General features: G+C 41.7%; 1 protein-coding gene across 1 annotated transcript in view; it reads left to right on the forward strand.

Moving 5' to 3' along the window:
* The window catches only part of GRIP2 (glutamate receptor interacting protein 2), a 165,130-nt gene that overhangs the window by 1,760 nt on the left and 148,370 nt on the right, over positions 1-15,000 (forward strand). The window contains exon 2 of the mRNA XM_053720917.1: positions 10,354-10,434. Coding sequence (XP_053576892.1) covers positions 10,354-10,434 — 81 coding nt within the window. The remainder of the gene's footprint in view (positions 1-10,353; positions 10,435-15,000) is intronic.

Below are 15,000 nucleotides of genomic sequence, written 5' to 3' on the forward strand. Positions count from 1 at the left end.
TATGTATATTTCTGTTTACCATTTTAATTAGAGGTAAAGTTTCCAAGACTGAATGGTAATTGCAACTACAAACATCCCCCGACCATAGAAAGCGTAATCCTGCTAACTTTGAATTTCATCATTTGCAGTAATTTTTCACATTCAGTAGTGACATCACAGTAAGAGACATCATAAGAAGAGATATCACATGAAGTAAAGCAATATGCAAAAACAGACTTTTAAATATGTTAAAGAATAAAAAGAATTCCTTTACCTTATAATTTGTAGCAGTAAAGTCTGCATCACTAGACATAGGGCTAGATTTATCAACGCTGAGGCGTACAGGGGCGCGTATACGTGCCCCTGTACGCCTCAGCTCGCCTGTGGCGGGGCGAAATTACCCGCAGGTAATCAACATTGCACACGAGCGCAATTTTGCGCTCGCGTGCAATCCCGCCCGCGCACAGCCAATCACGCGCGGGCAGGAGCTGTCAATCTCCTCGGTCGAACTCGACCGAGGAGATTGAATTTCGCCACAATAGAGGTAGCGTAGATGTTAGGGAAGCAGCGGTCTGGTGACCGCTGCTTGATAAATCCCGGCGAGCAAGTTCTTGAGAGAACTTGCTGCCGTAGGGGCTTAATAAATCTAGCCCATAATGTATTAGCAGACATCCCAACCTGCAAAAACTCATTTCAGGGAGGTGGCTTAACCGGCTACTGCTTTATGCTGCACGCCCCCCCCGGTTATATATTGGACACCAGGAAACCCTAAATAAGATACTTATCATTAAAGTAGCTTCTCACTAAACTCGCTTAAAAAAGTAGCTTTATTGCACAACCACATACAACAAACCTATTTTCTAGTGATCATACGCTTGTTGAATGCTCCAATATTTTAGAATACAAAGTTTAATTACGAGCAGTAAATGAGGTAGTATTTGTGTTTTATTAAAATCTATGGTTTCATAGTGTCCCAGCACGTCACCTCAACTAAAGGCTTTCCTTAAAGAAACACTGTTTCTGACTTTGGCCCACCTTGGATCATGGTACTTGTAATTTCAGGGAGATTGCATTTAATTTGTGGGTGTCAGGGAGCCGCTAATACAATGAGGGAGACTCCCTAAACTTCCCTCTTCAGGGAGAGTTAGGATGTCTGATTAGTGTCAAATTTAAACCAATAATACATGTGCACATATATATTTACACAACTTGTAGTATTAACAGTCTTTAAAGGGACATTATACACTAGATTTTTCTTTGAATAAATGTTTTGTAGATGATCCATTTATATAGCCCATATGGGGTTTTAAAAAAATAAATATATATTTATGTAACTGTTTATTGCAGGGGGTGACAGGTGCCCTGATGCTGTGTGATGCGGAAACAAAACCTGATGTATCTGCACTCTCTGGTTCCTTTTCAGGTTGAGGGGAGTTGGATCTAAAGCACCTATGTGGTTAATGTATAAGCACTTGCTCCCCCAGTACTCAGCCTGTGGTCTGTCTGGTGCTATGCTATGTTTATGTTACTCCCCTCTGCCCCCCACTCACATTCCTGGCTGGGGGGGGGGGGGAGGCTCTCACTCTGGCTACAAATTCTTCTTCCTTTAACTGTTTGCAGCCTGCAATCTTCGCTTGGGGAAGGCTCACTTTATTGTGGACATGGTGAATAATGTGCACTAGGCTCTGTCTTTGTGGCTGCAGTGTGAAGGGTCCTCTGTCATTGCCCCTCTCTTCCCCTGATCCAAAACCTGGGTCACTATACCCATTTCCCCTCTTATCTAAGGACTGGGTCACTGCCCCCCTCTCCCCCCCTATCTGAAGACTGGGTCACTGCCCCCCTCTCCCCCCCCCTATCTGAAGACTGGGTCACTGCCCCCCTCTCCCCCCCCCTATATGAAGACTGGGTCACTGCCCCCCTCTCCCCCCCCCCTATCTGAAGACTGGGTCACTGCCCCCCTCTCCCCCCCCCTATCTGAAGACTGGGTCACTGCCCCCCTCTCCCCCCCCCTATCTGAAGACTGGGTCACTGCCCCCCTCTCCCCCCCCCTATCTGAAGACTGGGTCACTGCCCCCCTCTCCCCCCCCCTATCTGAAGACTGGGTCACTGCCCCCCTCCCCCCCCCCTATCTGAAGACTGGGTCACTGCCCCCCTCCCCCCCCCTATCTGAAGACTGGGTCACTGCCCCCCTCCCCCCCCCCCTATCTGAAGACTGGGTCGCTGCCCCCCCCCCCCCCCCCCCTATCTGAAGACTGGGTCACTGCCCCCCTCTCCCCCCCCTATCTGAAGACTGGGTCACTGCCCCGCTCCCTGATCAGAAGCCTGGTTCACAGCCCCTCTCTCCCCCCTCCCTGATCAGAAGCTTGGGTCACTGCCCACTCTTTTCCCCCTCCCTGATTAGAAGCTTGGCTCACTGCCCCCTCTTCCCACTCCATGATTAGAAGGCTGGGTCACTGCCCCCTCCCGGATGAGAAGCCTGGTTCACTGCCCCCCCCTGATCAGACGCTAAGGTCACAGCCCCCCTCCCTGATCAGAAGCTTGGGTTATATATATATATATATATATATATATATATATATATATATATATATATATATATATATATATATATATATATATATATATATATATATATTATCCAAAGTAGCAGAGCGCATAAGAAGCGCAGACGGACTCCAGTTAGAATAAAAACTTGGCGTTTATTTAAAAAAGTAAAAACAGGACAGCCTCAATCAGCTGTATAGAAGCACACACAGATAAAAACACAGAATATCTAGGCGGTCAGGACCTCACCCAGACATGTTTCGTGCGGTTGCAACCGCACGAAACATGTCTGCGTGAGGTCCTGACCGCCTAGACATTATGTGTTTCTATACAGCTGATTGAGGCTCATGTTTTTACTTTTTTGAATAAACGCCAAGTTTTTATTCTAACTGGAGTCCGTCTGCGCTTCTTATGCGCTCTGCTATTTTGGATACTACATTACCATTTGACCCGGCTCACAGACCGGGTATTGAGCGCGCTCAGCTGCAGGTCTTCAGCGACTATCAACACACCCACTCTCCACAGTGTGCCGTCTTACAGCTTGTTTGCAGGTACTGTTTGTATTCATAACAGTGTTACTTACAGGGGTCCCGTTGTGCGCTTTTACTAGGCTTGTGTGTATGTATGTGTGTGTGTGTGTGTGTATGTGTATATATACAAATATTAACTGCTGCCTTCGCTGTGCTACTGACCCCATTCGGTTTCATGAAAGCAATATTCACACTTGTAATCTGGCCCTTACTGTTTAATGTCCCTTTAATACCACATTTTGCTTGTTAGATCTAACGTAATAACGTATTATTAACCAAGATCTGTTAGCCTAAATGATGTTTTGTCTGAAATTTAGATTTGGGGTGGCATTTCCCCCCCCCCCCCTAATTTTATACCTAATATTTCTGTAATTATGTAGCAATAAAGGGGGAGTGTGATCCCACAGATAAAGAGAAAAGTTGTCTATTTTCTCCCAACTGACCTTGTTCTCTGAATCATAAAAAGAGGTGACTGGTCAGGAGTGTGCTTAGAACATATTACAACATTTACATTCAAAAAAGGAACCCTATTTAAGAGAATAGGGAAAGAAATGTTCTTTCTACACATCGGATCCAACTTTAAAATTTAACTTTAAATAATTATTGTTTAAAAAGGCAGCTGAGATTTTTATGAATTTTTTAGTATCCAGCGTGCCAGAAAACAATTAAAACTTGTATTGTTCGCTACAATGTTGCTGAAACCATGTTTCTATCAAGTAAGGGGGATGTTGTAGAAAACAGTGCTTTGTAAGAGAGAGCCTCTATTTAGGATCTATGTCCTGTATTGCCCTATATTAGGGTAGAGTAGCCACTTCAATAAACTATGGTTTCCCCACCCCCCCATATTATACAACACATATTAGAGCAACACTTATAGAATAAATTATAAGATGGTAAATAATCAACAGACTGCTGGTTAAAAACTTGAACAGGGGACTTTGCCGTAGTTTGGGATTTTCTCTCCTGATCTGCCGACTTGAAACCCATGTGATCGTTCTATATACGTTTATGGGATTATTTGCGAGCAAATGCATCTGTAGTGTACGAGAAGCACATACTGTAAATAATGTAGAAACGCATTAATACACGTTCTTACTGTTTCCTCGTTATTTGTGATGTTTGTTTTCTGTGTACTGAAATAATTAGCTGAGGAAGCCCAGGGCATTGCCGCAATCTGCGCCATGCGTGAAATAAACAGGATCTACGGTGTAAGCTTCAGAAAGGGGTTAACTCTTGTGTGTCTGAGACCACAGAAAATTCCTCTCTGAACATTTATGTGCACAATCTGTATAATATGTATACTTTACAGCTCCACCAGTGTAAACCTTTAGAAGTGAGATTTTGCAAATGATAACTTTTAGTTTGAGCAGCTGATATTGGGTGTGTTCTATTTGAGAGTTACTACAAAAATCTAAATTTGAGGGGCATCAGTTGACTGTTTTTTGATATAGTTGTGTATTGCAATCTACAGAAAAACTGCATTAGTGTGTCACAGAGGGTTTTAGTTTTGCCAGGAAACACGTTACAGACTAGAGGCATTGGTATTAAAGGCACATTGTACACTAGATTTTTCTTTGCATAAATGTTTTGTAGATGATCCATTTATATAGCCCATCTGGGTGTGTGTGTTTTTTTTTAAAAATGTATATTTTTTGTTATTTTTTTAAATAACATTCGGATAGATTACGAGTTTTGAGGGCTATTGGGAAATTAACGACCGCCACAAAAGAGGCAGTATTTAACCTCCCTATAGCGCTGCTATTACAGGTTTTGTAAAACCCGGCTTGTACGGGCGATATGTTTGCGTTGAGCTCCATACCTCACCCAAATACAAGCGGTGTTTTGACGTGCTCGTGCACTATTTCCCCATAGACATCAATAGGGAGAGTCGGCAAAAAAATAGCCTAACAGCTGCGAACGCGGAAACAAAAGCTCCGTAACGCAGCCCCATTTATGTCTATGGGGAAAGAAAAAGTTAGGTTTAAACATAACACCTTAACATAAAAACCACATCTAAATGCCCCTAACATCGCCGCCACCTACATTAGTTATTAGCCCCTAATCTGCCGCCCCCGATACCGCCGACAGCTACATTAGTTATTAACCCCTAATCTGCTGCCCCCAATGTTGCCGCCACTATACTAAAGTTTTTAACCCCTAAACCTCTAGCCTCCCACATCACTAACACTTAATATATTAACCCCTAACCTAACCCCCCTAACTTAAATATTATTATAATAAATTTAAATTAAATTTACAATTATTACCTAAATAATTCCTATTTAAAACGAAATACTTACCTGTAAAAAAAAAAAAACGAAGCTAGCTACAATATAACTAATAGTTATACTGTATCTATCTTAGGTTTTATTTTTATTTTACAGGTAAGTTTGTATTTATTTTAACTAGGTAGACTAGTTACTAAATAGTTATTAACTATTTAATAACTACCTAGTCAAAATAAATACAAATTTACCTGTAAAATAAAACCTAACCTGCCTTACACTAAAACCTAACATTACAATACAATACAATACAATTAATAAAATTATCTAAATTACACAAAATAAAAACGAAATTATCAAAAATAAAAACCAATTACTTCTAATCTAATAGCCCTATCAAAATAAAAAAGCCCACCCCCAAAAAAAACCTAGCCTACACTAAACTGCCAATGGCCCTTAAAAGGGCCTTTTGCGGGGCATTGCCCCAAAGAAATCAGCTCTTTTACCTGTAAAAAAAAAAAAAAAATACAACCCCCCCCCCCAAAGTTTTATTTAGATTTATTTTAATTATATTTAAAGGGACACTAAACACAAACATTTTCTATCATGATTCAGATAGAGAATACAATTTTAAACATTTAAATTTGCTTAATTCTATAGATATCCTTTGTTGAAGAAATAGCAATGCACATGGGTGAGCCAATCACACGAGGCATCTATGTGCAGCAACCAATCAGCAGCTACTGAGCCTATCTAGATATGCTTTTCAGCAAAGAATATCTAGAAAATGAAGCAAATTAGATAATAAAATTAAATTAGAACGTTGTTTAAAACGACATGCTCTTTCTAAATCATGAAAGAAAAAAAGTGGGTTTCATGTCCCTTTAAGTTAGGTGGTGTTAGGGTTACGTTAGGGTTAGGTTTAGGGGTTAATATATTTATGTAGTGATGTGGGAGGCCAGAGGTTTAGGGGTTAATAGTTTATTTTGGTATATTTCGTTGTGGGGGCTTGCGGTTTAGTGGTTAAGAGGTTTATTACAGCGGCGGTGTTGGCGGACGGCAGATTAGGGTTTAATAATATTTAAATAGTGTTTGCAATGCAGAAGGGCGGCGGTTTAGGGGTTAATATGTTTATTATAGTGGCGGAGATGTCCGGAGCGGCAGATTAGGCGGTTAAATTATTTTATTTTAGTATTTGCGATGCGGGAGGGCCTCGGTTTAGGGGTTAATAGGTAGTTTATGGGTGTTAGTGACAGTTTAGTTATGAGTTTTATGGTACAGCTTTGTAGCATAAAACTCATAACTACTGACTTTAGATGGCGGTACAGATCTTGTCATTTTAGGTTGTACCGCTCACTTTTTGGCCTCACAGCAAAACTTGTAATACCGGCGCTATGAAAGTCCCATTGAAAAAATACTTTTTTAAAAGTGCGGTACTGACGTTGCGTGACGGCCAAAAAGGTGTGCGGTACACCTATTCTGACAAGACTTGTAATAGCAGCGTTAGGGGAAAAAGCATTGTTATGAAGCATAACAATTCTTTTTCACTCATAACGCAAAACTCGTAATCTAGCTGTTAGTGCTGAGTTTGACTCCTAACCAAGCCCCAAAGTTTTAGATACAGACTTCAGACTGCTTCTGTTTGTATAATGAGTCTTCTCATATGCAGGGGGTTTCTGCTATCAGCCCCTTTCAGTGTGTATCCCAGGCTAATCTCATCAACTGTGCTTTATTTGGAGCTTCTAAGTAAGTTTTTAAAAGGTTTATACTGGATTTTTATACCAGTATCTGTGTATATTATTCTTTATGGTAGCGTCTATTACATGCAGATAAATGAAAATTGGTGTATACTGCCCCTTTAAGGCTCGATTTATCAAGCCCTTCGCCTGCCTACGACTGCAGGTTCTCACAAGAGAACCTTCAGTCTGTATTTATATTTATCAAGCAGCGGTCATCAAACCTCTGCTTCCCAGAGTAGACTGTTTTCCACCTCTTAGGTGGAGAATTTCAATCTCCCCGTCTCGTCCAACCGGGGAGATAACAGCTCCTGCCCGTGCGTGATTGGCTGTGTGCGGGATTGTACACAAGCTCAAAATAGCGCTCGCATGCAATCTTAAATCCCGGCAGCGGATTGCTGCCTGCCAGAGGCGAGCTGTGGTGGACAGGGGCCGTGGACATATGTCCGCCCCAGCTTGATAAATTGAAAAGTGTAGCAGATCTCATCGCTAGGAAAAGCCAGGCTATTCTAGTTATTTTTGCATTTACCTGAATCACATGTGAGAGAACTTGATCATGGCCTAGACTAGAAGTGAAGTGTAAGAATATTGGCGCTATGGTTTGCAACAACGATAGTGCACATCAGAGCATTAGCGCACTTTTGTGTCACTGTAAATATTTTCTTTCATGATTCAGATGCATATGATTTTAAACAACTTTACAATTTACTTCTATTATCTAATTGTCTCAGAGCTCCAAATGGATCAAACACTGTAGAAATCGGAGCCGCGACCATATAAGATAAGCACAAAGCAAACTCAAATGGATTGGAACGAGGCCAGATAAAGCAAGTTAACTGGAAGGAGCTTGTCTCTGAGCGCTTTGTTACAGCAGCCCTCAGACTGCAGATCACAGTGATGTGCACAAGGGGTTACATTTTTATGCATTTTTTTTTAAGGAGCCAATAAAATTATTAGCAAAATCTGTACTAATTCTGAAGCTTAAATTCTCATTCACAAGGCTGGGAATATAACTGTTACTGTATGAGTTTTATAGCAATCTATAATCTCTCTTTCTCAGGCCATCTATAGACTGGATATTACATTTATACGGAGGGGAAGCTGCCTGTCTATTCTGCGCTCCCATATGCAGTCGGGGAGGTGCATAAAACAAACAAGGGTATCAAGGGGTTAATAAGCTGAGTGATAACCTAATTTTCTCAGGGCTGCAGCTGGCAGGGTATTCATACTCGCACCTAACAGCGTCCTGGTATTGGCTTTATCTTGACGGTAAGTTACCATGATTTGCATAAATTATTTCTCATAGGAAGCTGCTGTCGCACCAGGTTTAGAGATTAACCTAATAATGTGATTGTCCTTATAGCTAACCCGTGTCTCCCTCACTGCTGCCCTCTATAGGCTGCTGTAGCCCATATCATATGATGAGGTGGGTGATGCTAGCGGGGGTAATTTCACCTGCTAGCTAGTGGGTTCTGCTAGTGGGGGGGAGGGGTCATTGTCACCTACTAGCCAGTTGGTGCTGCTAGGGGGGTCATTGACACCTGCTAGTCAGTCCTGTTTTCTTATTGAAAGTCACTGCAGTCTGGCAAGTCTTGTAGACCTCTAACTCCCCTCTGAGGAATCAGCTGTACTCAGACAGTTCTTATATAAATATAATTCAGCACTGCATCGCTGAAGCTCTGTATGCTTCTAAACTATCATTCTGCCAACAAAACGTGCAATGTTCTGCAGTCCAGGGACACACACATTTGAAAAGCCTCTTGATAATGTTTTTGTTTTTACCTGTGCTGTTGGCAGTTAGGGACAGGTGTAAATGATCATACAAATACTGTGTAGCATGTAGCTAGGTAAGTTTGTCTTGCAGGATTTCAATAGCTACATTCTGAGTGCAACGTCCCCTTAAAGGGACACTGAACCCAAATTTTTTCTTTTGCGATTCAGATAGAGCAGGCAATTTTAAGCAACTTTCAAATTTACTCCTATTATCATTTTTTCTTCATACTTGCTATCTTTATTTTAAAAAGAAGGCATCTAAGCTAAGGAGCCAGACAATTTTTGGTTCAGACCCTGGACAGCACTTCTTTATTGGTGGGTGAATTTATCCACCAATCAGCAAGAACAACCCAGGTTGTTCACCAAAAATGGGCCAACATTTAAACTTACATTCTTGCTTTTCAAATAAAGATACCAAGAGAATGAAGAAAATTTGATAATAGGAGTAAATTAGAAAGTTGCTTAAAATTGTAAGCTCTATCTGAATCGCAAAAGAAAAAATTTGGGTTCAGTGTCCCTTTTTAAGTACCAGAATTCGCAACACATAAAGAGTCAGATACTGATACGTTTTTAAGGGACAGTGAGGACAAATTTAAACTTTCATTATTCAGATAAAAAAACTTTCCAGTAAACTTCTATTCTCACATTAGTTTCACATGTGTTGAAGAGTATACCTAAGTATGCTCATAGCAGCTCAGGAGTGTCCATGTGTCGCTAGCACTCTATGGAACCAGTAGTTAATTACAACAGTGTGCAACTTTGCTACAAATATTGTTGCAAGCACTGCTTTTCTGGCTGTAAGCAGGACATCTGAGCTGACCTCGGTGCATGCATACTGTGTGGCCGGATTGTTATGCGACGGACATTTGTCCGACTGACATTTGTGTGGCGGATAATATTCCGACAGACAAATGGCCGTCGGATAACAGTCTGGCCACGAGATGGATAGATAAGGATAGATAAAGATAGAAAAATAAACAGTTAAAAGCACGTTGCTGGGAGATGGGAACCATGGCTAGATTCCCAGAGGCTGTTGCGGCGCCCAAGGCTTTGATTAGAACAGAGCACTCTAGAGCGTATCTGCCCTCGGCCGGCGTCGGAACACAGTCTCTCGGAAATATGTTTGACGGACAAATGTGCTTCGGCATTCTGTCCGAGCACCTCCATACTGCACGTTTGTGTATCTCTAGGAAATACACTTTCTGGAGGAAATTTGCTTAGAATCCTTTTAAGCTGCTTGTGATTGCCTGGACTGCCGGTGTGCACTGTGCTGCTGTTACTGGGAACGGTTCAAGTAGATTAGTGTCTGTTAACACTATTTCAGATTTAACCCTTTTTTTTTTTTTTTTTTTTTCTATACTAAGATATTCTTTCCATGGTATATTTTAGAAGTTTGATTTCTGGATACACAATCAGGCTAATGAGTAATCAGAAGATGCTTTACTTAAACATGCTCTGTTTATTATACTGTGCAAAAACTGATGTATCTCTCATTCTCTTGCCGTCCTTTATAGACTGTCACTAACTCACACATATATCATCACAAGGATTTTACTTGTTTTTCAGATGATGGGCCGTACTCAAAGGGAAATAAAGACTCTTCAGCAAATGATGTGGCTCTGCTGTCCAGGCGACAAAGCATCCCAGGTCAGTAGTTGCGCACATGTTCAGTGGGCACAAGGCTGCATGGGCCCCAGAGCATTATACTGATTCAGAGGAAACTCACTGATCACACTGATTCAGGGGTCAAGTCCTACAAGAAAGTGTGGGGACTCACCAAGACCTACACTGTATTCATATGTATATAATCTATACATTTTGGTTAATGAAAGCAAATTAAAACCAATGAAGGGTTAAATGGTTGCCGTTGTGCCTGAGACTCCTCCTCTGTCACAGAGTTTCACCTACTTAAGGTGAAATGGTCCTATTTTTGCTGAGGGGAGCTAAATAACCCCAAGCAAGCCACACAGAAATGTAAGCACCATGCGTTCCACACAGTGCAGGGTGATCACACAGCATGACTGCTGACAGGCTTGCATTTAGTGTATTGTAGGAAGTGCTACTGCCCGTTACTAGAGGATCTCACTATCCCTCTAACCAGACTGTGCTCTAGCTCCTCCCACCAGCAGAAGCAGTAGGGTTTACTGGGCTTTTCTGTTCTCTGTCCATGGGGAACTAAGTTCCTCCTGCAAAAATATTGCAGAAACTCTGTTCCATGCTTTCCTGCTCTAATTGACCCCTGCACTGATTTCATAATAAGAAGCAAATAGTTTTAAAGTGGTAGTAAACTCTCCCCTTTTAAAAAAACAGATCTGGTATATTAGTGATATTTTAGATGGAGTTCATCAGTTTATAACTAAATTTTTAATATAGATGTGAAATTAAGATTTCCCTGTGCTCCGCCGCCCACTTCAAAAGTCAATTTTACTGTCAACAAAATAACAGTCTGAATTGTTGTCCAATCAGTGCTCTAGCTACAACAAAAGTGCTATATGAGGAGAGCGCTGATTGGACAACAGTTTAAACCTTTAGCTCACAGAAAAATTGACTTTTGAAGTGGGCGTGGAGTGTGGGGAATTTGAATTTAATATCTATATTAAAATAAGTTAAAGCGCATCTTTATTACAACTGATGAATTAAACTCCTAAAATATCACTGATATTCCTGATCTAATTTTATAAAGAGGAGAGTTTACCATCACTTTAATGAACTAGAGGCTGATCTGAGGCAGTTGATAAAGCCTTGCTTAGACTAAGACAATCTTGTGTATCTGGGGCCCAAAGCAGGGGAAGTTTTTTAGCCAGATGTCGGCTAAAGAGGTAAGCAAGGGCAGTAGGTTGTACTGAAAATACAGTCCTATAATAATATGGTTGCCAGCTCCATTCAGACATACAGGACAACCAACTGGTGATCAAGGGTAAGTGGTATAGGGGATTGTGATTAAACCTCAGGTCAGAGCCCTGACCCTGCAGCTCCCGTCACTCATATGTCTACATTAGACCTCAGATCAGAGCCCTGAACCTACAGCTCCTGTCACTCATCTGTCTACATCAGACCTACGATCAGAGCCCTGGCCCTGCAGCTCCTGTCATTTATATGTTCAAATTAGACCTCAGATCATACCCTGGCCCTGCAGCTCCTGTCACTCATCTGTCTACATCAGACCTCAGGTCAGAGCCCTGGCTCTCCAGATCCTGTCACTCATCTGTCTACATTAGACCTTCGGTCAGAGCCTTGACCCTACAGCTCCTGTCACTCATATGTCTAGTACATCAGACCTAAGATCAGAGCCCTGGCCCTGCAGCTCCTGTCATTTATATGCTCAAATTAGACCTCAGATCTGAGCCTTGGCCTGTGTTGTATTTTTAGATCTATAGTCTTTGTATTTACTATTTAGGGTGTGTGCTGTATGTGGAGATCTGTAATCTTTGTATGTAGGAGGTGTGTTATATGTAGATATCTGTAGTCTTGTATGTAGGAGGTGTGTGTTGTATGTTCAGATTTGTAATCTTTGTAGGAGGGGTGTGTGTGCTGTATGTTCAGAATAGATCTGTAGTCTTTGTAGGAGGGGTGTGTGTGCTGTATGTTCAGATCTGTAGTCTTTGTAGGAGGGGTGTGTGCGCTGTATGTTCAGAATAGATCTGTAGTCTTGGTATGTAGGAGGGGTGTGTGCTGTATGTTTAGATTCGTAGTCTTTGTATGTAGGAGGGGTGTACTGTATGTTCAGATCTGTAATCTTTGTATGGAGGGTGTGTGCTGTATGTTCAGATCTGTAGTCTTTGTATGTAGGGTGTGTGTGCTGTATGTAGAGATCTGTAGTCTTTGTATGCAGGTTGTGTGTGCTGTATGTAGAGATCTGTAATCTTTGTATGGAGGGTGTGTGTACTGTATGTTCAGATCTGTAGTCTTTGTAAGTTGTGTGTGCTGTATGTAGAGATCTGTAATCTTTGTATGGAGGGGGTGTGCTGTATGTTCAGATCTGTAATCTTTGTATGGAGGGGGTGTGCTCTATGTCCAGATCTGTAGTCTTTGTATGTAGGGTGTGTGTGCTGTATGTAGAGATCTGTAGCCTTTGTATGTAGGGTGTGTGAACTGTATGTTCAGATCTGTAGTCTTTGTAAGTTGTGTGTGCTGTATGTAAAGATCTGTAGTCTTTGTATGCAAGGTGTGTGTGCTGTATGTAGAGATCTGTAGCCTTTGTATGTAGGGTGTGTGAACTGTATGTTCAGATCTGTAGTCTTTGTAAGTTGTGTGTGCTGTATGTAAAGATCTGTAGTCTTTGTATGCAAGGTGTGTGTGCTGTATGTTCATATTTGCAGTCTTTGTATGTAGGGTATGTGTGCTGTATGTTCAGATCTGTAGCCTTTGTATGTAGGAGGGGTGTGCTGTATGTTCAGATCTGTAGTCTTTGTATGTAGGGTGTGTGTGCTGTATGTAGAGATCTGTAGCCTTTGTATGTAGGGTGTGTGAACTGTATGTTCAGATCTGTAGTCTTTGTAAGTTGTGTGTGCTGTATGTAAAGATCTGTAGTCTTTGTATGCTAGGTATGTGTGCTGTATGTTCAGATCTGCAGTCTTTGTATGTAGGGTGTGTGTGCTGTATGTTCAGATCTGCAGTCTTTGTATGTAGGGTGTGTGTGCTGTATGTTCAGATCTGTAGCCTTTGTATGTAGGAGGGGTGTGCTGTATGTTCAGATCTGTAGCCTTTGTATGTAGGAGGGGTGTGCTGTATGTTCAGATCTGCATTCTTTGTATGTAGAGGGTGTGTGCTGTATGTTCAGATCTGTAGTCTTTGTATGTAGGGTGTGTGTGTGTGTGCTGTATGTTCAGATCTGTAGTCTTTGTATGTAGGAGGTATGTGCTGTATGTTCAGATCTGTAGCCTTTGTATGTAGGGTGTGTGAACTGTATGTTCAGATCTGTAGTATTTGTAAGTTGTGTGTGCTGTATGTAAAGATCTGTAGTCTTTGTATGCAAGGTGTGTGTGCTGTATGTAGAGATCTGTAGCCTTTGTATGTAGGGTGTGTGAACTGTATGTTCAGATCTGTAGTCTTTGTAAGTTGTGTGTGCTGTATGTAAAGATCTGTAGTCTTTGTATGCAAGGTGTGTGTGCTGTATGTTCAGATCTGCAGTCTTTGTATGTAGGAGGGGTGTGCTGTATGTTCAGATCTGTAGTCTTTGTATGTAGGAGGGGTGTGCTGTATGTTCAGATCTGTAGTCTTTGTATGTAGGAGGGGTGTGCTGTATGTTCAGATCTGTAGTCTTTGTATGTAGGAGGGGTGTGCTGTATGTTCAGATCTGTAGCCTTTGTATGTAGGAGGGGTGTGCTGTATGTTCAGATCTGTAGCCTTTGTATGTAGGAGGGGTGTGCTGTATGTTCAGATCTGTAGCCTTTGTATGTAGGAGGGGTGTGCTGTATGTTCAGATCTGTAGCCTTTGTATGTAGGAGGTATGTGCTGTATGTTCAGATCTGTAGCCTTTGTATGTAGGAGGGGTGTGCTGTATGTTCAGATCTGTAGCCTTTGTATGTAGGAGGGGTGTGCTGTATGTTCAGATCTGTAGCCTTTGTATGTAGGAGGGGTGTGCTGTATGTTCAGATCTGTAGCCTTTGTATGTAGGAGGGGCTTGCTGTATGTTCAGATCTGCAGTCTTTGTATGTAGAGGGTGTGTACTGTATGTTCAGATCTGTAGTCTTTGTATGTAGGGTGTGTGTGTGTGCTGTATGTTCAGATCTGTAGTCTTTGTATGTAGGGTGTGTGTGCTGTATGTTCAGATCTGCAGTCTTTGTATGTAGTGTGTGTGTGTGTGTGTGCTGTATGTTCAGATCTGTAGCCTTTGTATGTAGGAGGGGCTTGCTGTATGTTCAGATCTGCAGTCTTTGTATGTAGAGGGTGTGTACTGTATGTTCAGATCTGTAGTCTTTGTATGTAGGGTGTGTGTGTGTGCTGTATGTTCAGATCTGTAGTCTTTGTATGTAGGGGGTGTGTGCTGTATGTTCAGATCTGCAGTCTTTGTATGTAGTGTGTGTGTGCTGTATGTTCAGATCTGTAGTCTTTGTATGTAGGAGGTGTGTGCTGTATGTTCAGATCTGCAGTCTTTGTATGTAGGGGGTGTGCTGTATGTTCAGATCTGTAGTCTTTGTATGTAGGGTGTGTGTGTGCTGTATGTTCAGATCTGTAGTCTTTGTATGTAGGAGGTGTGTGCTGTATGTTCAG

The sequence above is a fragment of the Bombina bombina genome, chromosome 7 (assembly GCF_027579735.1).
Source record: "Bombina bombina isolate aBomBom1 chromosome 7, aBomBom1.pri, whole genome shotgun sequence".
Lineage (NCBI taxonomy): Eukaryota > Metazoa > Chordata > Amphibia > Anura > Bombinatoridae > Bombina > Bombina bombina.